Source organism: Brachionichthys hirsutus, chromosome 16 (assembly GCF_040956055.1).
Source record: "Brachionichthys hirsutus isolate HB-005 chromosome 16, CSIRO-AGI_Bhir_v1, whole genome shotgun sequence".
Classification (NCBI taxonomy): domain Eukaryota; kingdom Metazoa; phylum Chordata; class Actinopteri; order Lophiiformes; family Brachionichthyidae; genus Brachionichthys; species Brachionichthys hirsutus.
The window spans coordinates 1,049,717-1,061,126 of NC_090912.1; the positions used below are offsets into that span (position 1 = coordinate 1,049,717).

At 56.0% G+C, this 11,410-nt stretch overlaps 1 protein-coding gene across 1 annotated transcript in view; it reads right to left on the reverse strand.

Moving 5' to 3' along the window:
- shank1 (SH3 and multiple ankyrin repeat domains 1) overlaps nt 1-6,708 on the reverse strand; it is a 16,763-nt gene extending 10,055 nt beyond the window's left edge. Inside the window, 14 exon segments of the mRNA XM_068749522.1 lie at nt 55-130; nt 247-360; nt 440-588; nt 798-919; nt 1,094-1,263; nt 1,345-1,411; nt 1,534-1,611; nt 1,805-1,921; nt 2,211-2,378; nt 2,456-2,610; nt 2,815-2,923; nt 3,003-3,074; nt 3,488-3,691; nt 6,223-6,708. Of these exon segments, the coding sequence (XP_068605623.1) occupies nt 55-130; nt 247-360; nt 440-588; nt 798-919; nt 1,094-1,263; nt 1,345-1,411; nt 1,534-1,611; nt 1,805-1,921; nt 2,211-2,378; nt 2,456-2,610; nt 2,815-2,923; nt 3,003-3,074; nt 3,488-3,691; nt 6,223-6,708 (2,087 nt within the window).
- Between the last annotated feature and the right edge of the window lie 4,702 nt (nt 6,709-11,410).

The following is an 11,410-nucleotide window of genomic DNA, read 5'->3' on the forward strand; positions in this document are numbered from 1 at the left end:
CCCACGGGGGGTGGGGGGATCAGCTACTGGTCGGGGGGGGCGGGGCTTTCTTACCTGGGAGCATCGAAGCTGTCGTAGGATCCCACGGTGTAATGGCGGAACAGCCTTTTGGCGCGTTCTCCCCGGCTCTCTGGAACAGCCACGACAGAATCAGTGCGTCGCCTGCTAGAATCGATGTGTGTGTGTGTGTGCGCGTGTGTGTGTGCGTGCGCGTGTGTGTGCGCGTGCGCGTGCGTCTTTGATCACCTGATCGGTTGTCTTGGCTTCGAAGCATCACTTCCTCCACGCAGTCGGAGGGGAACCAGCCTGTACGACCTCGGACCGTCCCCTCCCAGTATCCGCCCTCGCCAACGCTCAGCACTGGGGGGGGGGGGCAGGACAGAGCAGTGTGTCAGGACGAGGCACACACACACGCACACGCACACACACACACACTGACCTTTGACCCGGTCTCCCTTACTGAAGCCGATTTCTCGCTCTCCCTGGGCGGAGTGCGATCGCGTGGCTACAAAGACTCGTCCCGGGACGGCGCTGTAGAGGCGTCTCCTCTGGGCCACGGTCTGTCCAGCTGTGGAGGCGGGGGCCGGCCTGGGTGGGAGGGGGGGCAGAAGGTGAACCTGTTTATACGCCGCAGGTGTCAAAAGTCTACCTCTTGATGTTTCTGTCCCCCCCCCCAAAACCTCCATTCTCATCTGAGGTGGGGGCGCCAGGTGTGTCCTCTGGCCGGGGGGGTGGGGGGGGGGGACTAACCACCTCTAGAACCTGCAGACATCAAGGAGGACGTGCTTTCCACTGACCCCTGCTTCCGACTCTGCCTGCTCCGGTCCTCCTTGTCCCCGATCCTCCCCCGGGACGGGGAGCGCGTCCTCGCCCCCCTGGGACTGCTGGAGCTCCGGAGGGTTCCCGTGTGCTTGTAGCCCTGAGAGGAAGAAAGGCATTAAGCTAAAGACCCCCCCCCCCCCCACCAGAGGAGGCCAGGCTCCCTCTGCTCCTCCTCTTTGTAGTTCTTTCTCCTCCCTGCACGGAGACAATGTTTGTCCCCGGATCGCTCTCACCTGCACGGAGACGATGTTTGTCCCCGGATCGCTCTCACCTGCACGGAGACGATGTTTGTCCCCGGGGCGTTGGACACCGCCATCCACTCGGGGAGGTTCATGCTGCTGTCACTGTTGGCCCGGAGGAACGGCTGGGGGTGGGGTATGGCCAGCGTCCTGACGCTCTCCCGCCTCTGGGGGGCGTACTTTGGCGACTCCACAAAGGGAACTGGACACAGAGCGGTCTGTTGTTTCCCGTTTCCCGTTTCCCACGCCACGCGGCGCTCACAGGTCGGATGGCGCTACTCACCCACGTCTGCGTCCCGGTGGTTTTTGATTATTTCCCCGAGCTCAAAATGTCCAGACATGACAGCCACCTGATGGACACACACACACACACACACACACACACACACACACACACACACACGCCGCCCACAACACGGTGATGCTTCAGAGCGAGCTCGGACCCCAGAACCTCCTGCTGCATCAACTCTACCTGAAAGGGCGTCTGGCCGCCGTTGTTCTTCGTGTCCTTCCTCGCCCCCCTGTAGAGGAGGATCCGTGCGCAGCTTTCCTGCAGCAGAACCAGAACTTGTTGTCGACATGCATGACATTTACAGTCTGGGGCTCTTTGTCAAGCAGGAAATGATCAAATTCTGCAGAAGAGTTCTCGTATTTCATCTTTAAGCTGCTCTCCGGCGAACCGCCGCGGCCCGTCTGTCACCTCCTCCGAGGAGTTAGAGGGTTCCCAGTTTCTCCACGTCTACCTTGTTGTATAAAGCACAGATGTGCAAGGCAGTGTTTCCGGAGGCGTTCTGGGAGGAGGAGTCCGCTCCGTAGAAGAGGAGGTGCTCCAGATGCTGCGAGTTTCCGTTCTGACAGGCCTGAGCGGGGAGAGAGGGAGAGAGGGAAGGAGGTCACGGAGGAGGAGGCGCACTCCCGAGTAAAAGAGGCGGCGACATAAAGGGAAGGATCTGTGCGGGCGATGAAGAGGCCGGTACCTTCATCTTCATCAGGCCGGGACGGGTGGGGGATGGAGGGTGAGAGATGGGAGGCGGAGTTTCACGGTGGGAATGCAACACGGATGTAACTGGAACGAGGACGCGGCGATTACGAATCGGATGCACATTTAAACACAAACAGGAAGTGCTGCTCGCAGGAAGCGGCGCCGACCTGGTGCGTCTCGTCCCAGCCGTTCTCGTCCCTGATGCCCAGCCTGGCGCGGTGGTACAGGAGGGTCTCGCAGCAGGAGGTCTCCCCTCCGGTCAGCACAGTGTGGTAGAGAGGCGTCAGCCCCCGCCGGTCCTTGTAGTCCGGAGACGCCCCCAGAGACAGCAGGGCCTGCAGAGGGAGGGGGCCAGAACAGGTGAGCCCACGGTAACTCACCTGTTCGGCGCCGTAAGGCGGCGGCCGTTTACCAGCAGGGCCGTGTGGCGGTGGCCGCGCACGGCTTTGTGTATCGACGTGAGTCCATCTTTGGCACGAAAGTCAATGTGAGCTCCTCCGTCCACCAGGACCCGGATGGCCTCGCCCCCCCCCGGCTCGCACTGCACCGCCAGGGACAGGGGGGTCTCTGCCGGGCGTAAAGCGAAGTAATGAACAACTCCGCGAGGAGGAGGAGCTTCAGAAACACAAACGGGTAAAAAACAAAAAGCGTCTCCGGTTCCTGGGTTAAAGGTCAGGAACGATCCGACCATCCCGCCGATGCTCCTGACCACGTCGCGAGGGTCGACTATCGGCGCCGCGCGGGTTCCGGGCGATGGAAGCTCCTCCTTACCGCCGGTGTCGGAGTCCTGGAAGTTGGGGTCGAGGCCTTTGTCGATGAACTTGCCCATCTTCTCCACGGCGCTGGTTTGGATGTAATCCATGAATTTCTTCACGCTGGCCTGGATGCGGAGAGAAAACAGCGTGAAGCCCGTTGATGCTCCGATGTCATCACGCTGGACACGCCCCTCGGGCGCTCACCTTGGTGTGCAGCTTGGCCAGCTGCTTCTCATCCAGGTTGGTCTGCTTGTAGACCCGGGTCTTGTAGCGGAACTAAAGCGGAGCGGGAGACAGTTAGGAAATGGGTCCGGCCTCGCGGCGGTTTAGAGAGGGCCTCGATCCTCCGCCGGGGCGTAAAGTAGCGTGAAATAAGAGACGGCGTCGCGCGCAACGGGGCGAGGAAGCAGAACGGTTCCGAGACGGCTCCCTGGGGGGTGGAAAAAACGAATGTTTGGAACCGCCCCCCGTCCCCACGATGTCTTATTGTGTAACAGCGACACCTGGAGGACGAAGGGGCTGCATGGCCTCCGTTGGGATTAGGGATGTCCCGCTCAGGTTCTGTTTGACCCCGACCCCGAGTCCGAGTCATTTGATTCTGAACCGATACCGATACCCCGATCCGATACTTCTTCAAAAATAAAGACGAGTGAAAAACGGATCGGGACGTCCCTGGTTTGGGGCCCTACCTCCAGATACGGGACCCCTTTCTCGAAGGACTGCGGGTAGTCCCTGAGCAGCCGCTCCTCCTCCAGGAACTTGGCGTCGTGGCCGTCGGTGGCCGGTTGGAACAGGCCGTAGTTCAGGACGTCCCGCAGGGACTCGGTCAGGGAGCAGAGCACCTGCTGCTTGGCCTTCCACACCGTCGCTTCCGGGTTGAAGCGCAGACATTTCTGCAAAACAGGAGCGCAGCTTTGAGCTCGTAGAGCGGTGACGTCAGAGCCAGGGTCCGAGGGGTTAATGTTTGCTGTTCACACACACGCACACACGCACACACCTGCTCAGGGTTCTGTGCAGAGCAGCAACGCGACATTTTCTCCCTTTCATTTCATCCAGTGTCTCCGTTTCCCGCACAGCCAACCCGGTCGCCAAGGCAACCGGTTCATTAGTGGAGCAAGCTGCTTGTTGCCATAGCGACATCGCTGTGTTCCCTTGGTGATGGGGGTACCGGGAGGGTGTGCCTGTGTGTGCATTGTTAATGTGTGTGGAGCAGGAAAGAGAGAGGAGGAGGGGGAGGAGGAGGAGGAGGAGGGGGAGGAGGTGTGGCTGAAGGAGATCCAGGAAGAGAAAGAGAGGGATGGAGTCGCGGGTCAAGGAGGAGAAACTCGATGATTATCAGAGAGTCAGATTCCTGCGTCGGAGGTTTCACCGAGGAGGCGCTGCTCCTTATTGATCCGCATCCCTCTCAGGAGCGTGATCGATCCTCCTGCTCGTAGCAGCCAATCAGAGCCGCTCAGGTTCCTTCAACACGCAGCTTCTAAACAGGTTCCCTCTGATGGCCCGGCGTGGGCGCCGTCTCGGGCGCCTTCTCGGACGCCGTCTCGGGCGCCGTCTCGGGCGGTTCTGATCGGCCCGGACCTCGCGTGGGTCCGTTTTTAGCCACATTCACGCCGGACAGCGACCCGTTTGGGTTCATTTGAACGGAATGTTTGTCTGATTCTGGGCTGAAGATGAAGTTTCAACACTCAGATTTCCGATCCTAAACGCTCCGATTTCCAGGGACCCTGAATGCAGCACGGGGCCTTCCTGCCTCGCCTCCCGAGTCCTGAAGCTGCGATCACACTCGTCCCACTCAACGCCCACTCCCTCCGTCCGAGCTGCTCTTCCCACGTCCAGCCGTCTCTCCCTCACTTATCTCAGCCGAAATAAGACCCCCCCCCCACCCCCCCCACCCCGCCATCACCGTCCCCGCACGACTTGAGATTCCCAATCCAGTCGCATCGGAAGCATCGGAAGACGGATTTAGGCCATCACGAAGGTTGGATTCTGGCGTTTTAAACCCAAACCGGTGCACGAAGTCCAATCAGACTGTTCCTGCCTGCCTCTCCTGGCTCCGCCCCCCCCAACAGGTGCATCCTAATCATGCACCTGAAGGATGTGGATCGGATCTTTGAATCCTGAAACAAGGTTTCGTGGCAGGACGGATTCCTCCGCCGGGTTCGGTGTTCATAAAACCTCTGAGTCATCGTCGTCACACGCCACAGCCCCGCCCCCATCTCATTAAAGCACAATTAATGAGCAATTGTGTTTTATTGGGGGGGGGGGGGGGGGGGGGTTGATCTGCAACGGGTGATACTCAACAAAGAGGAGGAGGAGGAGGAGGAGGAGGAGGCGAGGGGCGTAAAAGTCACAGTGATGGTTGGCCATAAGTCACGTGACCTCGGGGAGGAAGATGAAGATCGCTGAGTCAGCGCTTCCCTTTGTTCATTTGCTCTTTATTTTCACTAAGTTTTAAAAATCAGGATTCATTATTTCCACCTTCTCTAAATCTAAATTTTCTCCGCCCACGACGTTCTCTCTTCTGAATTTCTCCTTCAGCCTTTGCTTTTTATTTATTTTGTTCTCTGAGTCATGGAGATGATTCAGAACGCGAGTTTTAAAGCTTTTATTCGGTTTATATCCCAAAAAACAGTTTGGTTCCTGTTTGATCAGAAAAGGTTGAAAACGCCGTTGCCCTGGGCAACAGCACACATCTAACCTCTATCAGAATACATTTCGTTTAATAAAGTATAAGCAAATAGTAAATTAGCGCGTTTCATCTTGATCTTTATTGATATTTGCTGAATGTCTATTGATTCCTATTTATCAGCATCACTTTTCAGAGATTATTTGTTATTTCGTTCTGAAAATGATGAAAGTTTAATCTGCGACATGAATATTTACCAATAAACTCATCTTTACCTCCTCGTCCTTCTATCGCTCCGTGTTTCTTCCCGTCTGCTTCACTCCATCCATCTTTTATCGCTCCCTCAGCTTCCTCCTGTCTCCATTGATCGGCTTTGATCAGCTTCTCTCTACCTCCAGTTATCTTTCACGTCTTTTATCTCCTCTGTCGTCTCTCCGCCTTCATCTGTCCATCTTTGTGCTGCCGTCACCGACTCGGCGGCCTCGACCTCGGCGGCCTCGACCTCGACGGCCTCGACCTCGGCGGCCTCGACCTCGACGGCCTCGACCTCGACCTCGGCGGCCTCCCCATTTATCCCTCTTTGATGCCAGATTGTTAGCACGCTAAATTATTTATGATTGGATTTTAAAACACTGAATGCCTGCTGCCAGGTGAGTTAGCTTAGCATAAAGACTGGAAGCCAATGACAAAGGTAAGCAGGGAACGGGGAGGTACCTGCCCCCCCTTCCTGGCAGCGTGATAATGAGAGGAAGCTAAGCGTCCAGCAAGGCTGGCGCGTCTTTCTGTGACATCACTGACCGTCTGCTTGATGTCCGGGATGCCGATCCTGAACACCATCATGGCGATGTGAGCGTCCTCGGACGGCGCCGAGCTGGAGCTGCGCTCCTTCTGCCTCCGCTGCTGCTGCTGGATGTGATTGGCCGGTTGTTGGTGGGCGGGCCCGGGGTTGGATGAGTAGGGGTTGGCGGCCGATCCGGGGTTCCCCGGTCGGACCTGTCTGTCCCCGGCGGGCCATCCGGTCGGTTTAACCGACTGCCTGAGCCCCCCCCGGGTCAGGCCACGCCTCACCTCCTCCACCATTTCCTCCTCGTCCTCTTCCTCCTCCCCCTCCAGCTCGCCGTTCTCCTCCTCCTGGTCCTCGTCACGCTCGTCTTCTTCCATTTCCTCCTCCTCCTCTTCCTCCTCCTCTTCCTCCTCTTCTGCCCCTGGATAGAGATGTCTGTTGTTTCCCAGCATCCTTTGTTGCTCCTCGTCGCTGGACAGGGGGCTGAATGGCATCGTCATGGCGACAGGGAGGGCGGCACCATTGGCAACACCATCATTCCCAGAGAGACACTGTGAAGAGATGAGGAAGAGGAGACATTTTAAAAATAAAGAGGAAAGAGGAGTAAGGAGATCAGGGCCTCCACATCACACCACTCCAAACAAACTCTGGTTTCCATGGTAACAGACTCCTTCACACAGGCTTCAGCTAACCATCACGTGATGACGCTGTTCTTATATAAACCTGCAGACGCTCAGACCTCCACACCTCCTCCTTCCTTCCTTCCTTTCTGCTCCAGACCTCCACCGTTCTTCCTTCTCCACACCTCCTCCTCCTTCCTCTACAGATCTCCACACCTCCTCCTTCCTTCCTTTCTGCTCCAGACCTCCACCGTTCTTCCTTCTCCAGAATTCCAGAACTCCTCCTTTCTGCTCCAGACCTCTGAACCTCCTCCTGAATTCCATATTGGGAGGCTGAGACCTCCTGTTGAATATATAATTCTACGCTCCTCATGTTCTCCTATCGCTCCTCCTTTGCGTTGGGATGACATCACCTTTCCCGCCGCTGACATTAACATCAAGGGAAACTTCCCGCCACAAAATGTCCAACAGAAACACAAAGCTAAGCTAAAAGGTCTGTTTGAAGAGTCCACATCGTTCCTTCGTTGTTTGTTTCCTCAGTGCTGGAATATTTGAGACAAACAAACACTTCCTGGAAGTGCTTGTGTCTTCTTTGGGAAACAGGAAGCCGGAAAGCGAGAGACTGAGTTCAGGGGATGAATGAACCTGATATTTTACATTTCTTTTATAGCTGAGGCATCAACCTGTCGCCGCTTAAAGATGGAAGGGAAGGAGCTGACGAACAGAAGAGACAAAGGAGAGACATAGCGCTGAGTAATCAAAGATAGCGGAAGGTGAGAGGAAGAGGACAAAAAAGGGGGGGGGGGGCAGGTAAGAGTGAAGGAAGACAAAAGTATAGAAAAGAAAACAAAGGAAGGCGACTGAGCCAAGGTGAGGGGCGGAGCGTCGCAAACATGCCTGAAAGATAAAGGATAAAACGTCTTTGTTAGCATGTTAGCGTGTTAGCACGGCATCCAATCTGGGAATATCCTCGCCTTCAGGGATTCATATGAACGCTTCACAGCATCCATCAGATGGTCGCCGGGACGAAAGAGGAGTATGACCAAGATCCGTCCTCTGGGGACCATCAATATCGAAACCGATTCCTTCCTTCGGCATCAAAAGGTCTTTGAATCCTTCGGAGGAGTTGGAACGTCCGTGTCACGTTTCAAGGTCACGGAGGACACTCTGCTCTCATTCTCAAGGTGGCGCTAAAGGAAACGTGGAACCCGAGAGACAAAGACAAACAGTTGGAAGAAAGACAAGAACACGGAAACGTGTGGATGAGGAGGAGAGAGGACGAAGACGAGCTGGTGCCACCTCCAGCGTGGTTCGGTCCAAGATGCCAGCGCCGATATTTGGATTCGTCTTTTCCACATTTTCACGCCAAGAAAACGGAAAGACTTCCAGTTATTTATGTATTTTTTTGCCTATTGTCACGCATCGTTTCATCACATTCCTTCCTGGTTCACGTCAGCCAATCACGGGCCCGATCCCGAGCGGCGGCGCGGAGAAGATAAACGCGGATTAGAGAGGCTCAGCGGGAACGCTGGAGAGAATCCCGCACCTTCAGTGGAGCTGGATCAGGAGAGGAAAGTCACGCCTCGATGAAGACGAAGAGGGCGATGAAGAGATAAAGAAATAAAGAAATAATGCCAACAAGTGATAATCATCGCTTCTCGCTGTCGTAAATCAGCGAGGGCCGTTTCACTTTCCGGTCACCTCATTAGCGCCTTCAGGTAGCATGGAACCCGCCTGCTAATGCTCAGCCCCCGCCGACCAATCGGAGCGCAGCAGGGGAGTGAACGGCGAGGAAACAAGTCATCAGACGTCTCTGCTGCTTCGGCGTTTACGCTCGGCTTCTTTTCACCAGACGGTCCAACGCTGACTTCGAACGGCGTCAGTGTTTGCGTGATTAGCGCTAACTGACACGTGCTAAGCTACAAGCGCCCTTCATTCCTCTAGACGCGCCGCGTTTCGAGAGCACGCTCCTGCTGTCGCCACGTTAAGCTGTGAATGAAATTCCCAGCTTGCAAACATCCCGACAGCTTTGCTGCCGCGTCTCGGGTTTCGAGAGACCGCCATGTGTTGCGTCCTCGCTTTGGTTGGGATGCGTTTGTGTACAGTGGGAATTCTGATCACCTACTGTAGCGCAAGCTGCTCAGTACAATCCTCATTGATTTGTTTCACGTGCGCCCGGATAGGCACTTACGTCACCAGAGATTAGCTCTGGTTTAGCTGCGCTGAAATACGCCCGGGCCGACGCCCAGTCTGCAGACGTTTGACTTTATTGCACTCGAGTGAAACAGGAAAACAAAAGACGTCCGCCGGCGACGCAATTGTCAGAGAATAAAGGTTCGAGTATTCGTGGATTAAGGGACTAGCGAGACGAGCCGTTAGCATCTGCTTCAAAACGCGGGAGGATCAAATGACAGAGTGACCTTTAACCCCCCCCCCGCCTTTTTATCTCCACCCAACACTGTCCACTCACGCTCCTTCCCTCGCTCCCTTTTTACTCTCTCTATTATCTAGGCCATAGCTCGTATATAGAGAGATATTTTCAGCGTCTCGGCCCCCCCCCCCCCCCCCCTCCAGGCAATTTCCCTGAGAAACTTCCACAGAACAGATCGCCCCACTTTCCTGCCACTAAAGTGGGACGGCCAAGCCCCCCTCCCTCCTTGTTTGACATCGACACACGACGTCAAAGCGACCTCCGGCTCGTCCTGCTCGCATGCGTGCAACGACCTACAGGCGGTTGGGGGGGGGGCGAAACCAGCCTTAAAAACAGTATAAGAAACTTCGTCTTGGAATCCCGATCTGTGAGATTCGCCCTCTGATTGGTGGGCGTGGCCAATCACCTACGACGTCACACGTGATCTTCCACGGCCGATCGCATCCCTGAAGGCACCGACCTGTTTGACCTGCTGACCTTCTGGTCAAGCGGGGGCCTGTTTGACACGGACCTGGACTTCGGCTTGACAGAGCGCATCGCCCATGACGGAGTATCAGGGCGTCGTCACGCCGCTCGGCCGGTCGATTGGTTCCTTCCCGTCTTCGCTTCTTTCTCTTCCCCGCCACGGCGGTTTTGTCTGAGCATCAGTCAATCAGCCGCCGCGTCCACGCGAGCCTCCTTCAGAGAGCCGAGCGCTCTCCGAAATCACCCGGACTCGTGCCTCTTGTCCGGCTGGAGAGCTGAAGCGATCGTTCGCTCGCTCGCTCGCAGCAACGCGACCCACTTGCCGTCCATATTGAGGACCGAGTTGGCGGCGAGGGGTGAGCTCATGAATAAATAAGACGCAACGGGAGTAGCTGCCGGAGACTGGCGGAACATAAGAGGGGGTGTGAAATATTAAAGGTGGATTCTGTTTCAATGCCACGGGGCATCAAAGAAAGCAGCGCCTGACCATGTGGCAACCGCCGGGTCGTCCATCTTTGCCTGCCGGGTTTCTGCGTTGGCTTTTCCCCGTCGCAACGGCGTCAGCAGAGCTGGGTGGAGCTACGGTGGGTGGAGTCAAACGCTGATTCTAGGGGGTGCGATTCTAACCCTTTCCCTCTGTCCTCCGAGCCGAGGACCGGACGGAGGACAGGAAGGAAGACCGGATGGAGGACCGGACAGAGGACCGGACGGAGGACCGGACGGAGGACAGGAAGGAGGACCGGACGGAGGACAGGAAGGAGGACAGGAAGGAGAACTGGACAGAAGACAGGAAGGAGATTTCCGTGTGATTTAGCTGAATCAGCAGTTGTTCAAAGAGTCGCGATTCTGCGTTTCGAGGATCTTTCATCACGTTCTCCGCTTTAATCCACGATATGTAGGCCAATCAATATATCTCCTTTGCCTATGTGCAGCCACTCCCCCCCCGCCTCCTTCATGTCCTCCTCTCCTGTCTCCTCTTTCTCCCGCTGCATTGGATTGACAGCCTCAGCAGGAGCACGGATGTGTGTCCGTGCACGTGACCCTCAGACTCCACCCCCTGTAATCCAGGTTCCACACTGCTCACATCTAGGCGAGCTAGCCGGATGCTATAGCTCATATATCCCCCCCCCCCCCGTTACTATAGAAACTGCCAGCTGTGCTTCCATTATTTCAGAACGATGGCTGCTCTTCACTGGCCTCAGCATCGGCGAATCATCGTCTCCCAGAAACTTTAAACCGCCCACCACTGCCTGCCGCTGGCGCCGGCTGCCACGGATGAGCAAGAAGATAAGATGGCGAGTCGCTCGCACACCGACACGCGTTCCCTGAACAGTCCTGAGCAGATTTGGACTTTCCAGCGGATGAAAACTGCAACACGACGGTCCGATTCGGAGCCGACAAGCCTCTGAACTTCAACTCCTGACTGGAGCGAGATCAAAATCAGACTTCATACAAAGAGACGCATCGATTCAACGAGCCGAACCCTCTGAAGGCCGCTCGCGATCCGCCTCATTTCTTTAAGTGCACTTCATCGGCTGAAAGCTAACGTGAACGGCGCTTTCATTAAGGAGCTACAGGCTTTCCCACGGGACCCGAACGCAGCATCGGATCTTGCAGCTGATGTCATTGCTGTTACACGCACACACGTGCATGCTAACATGGAGCCATTAGCATCTAGATCAGTCG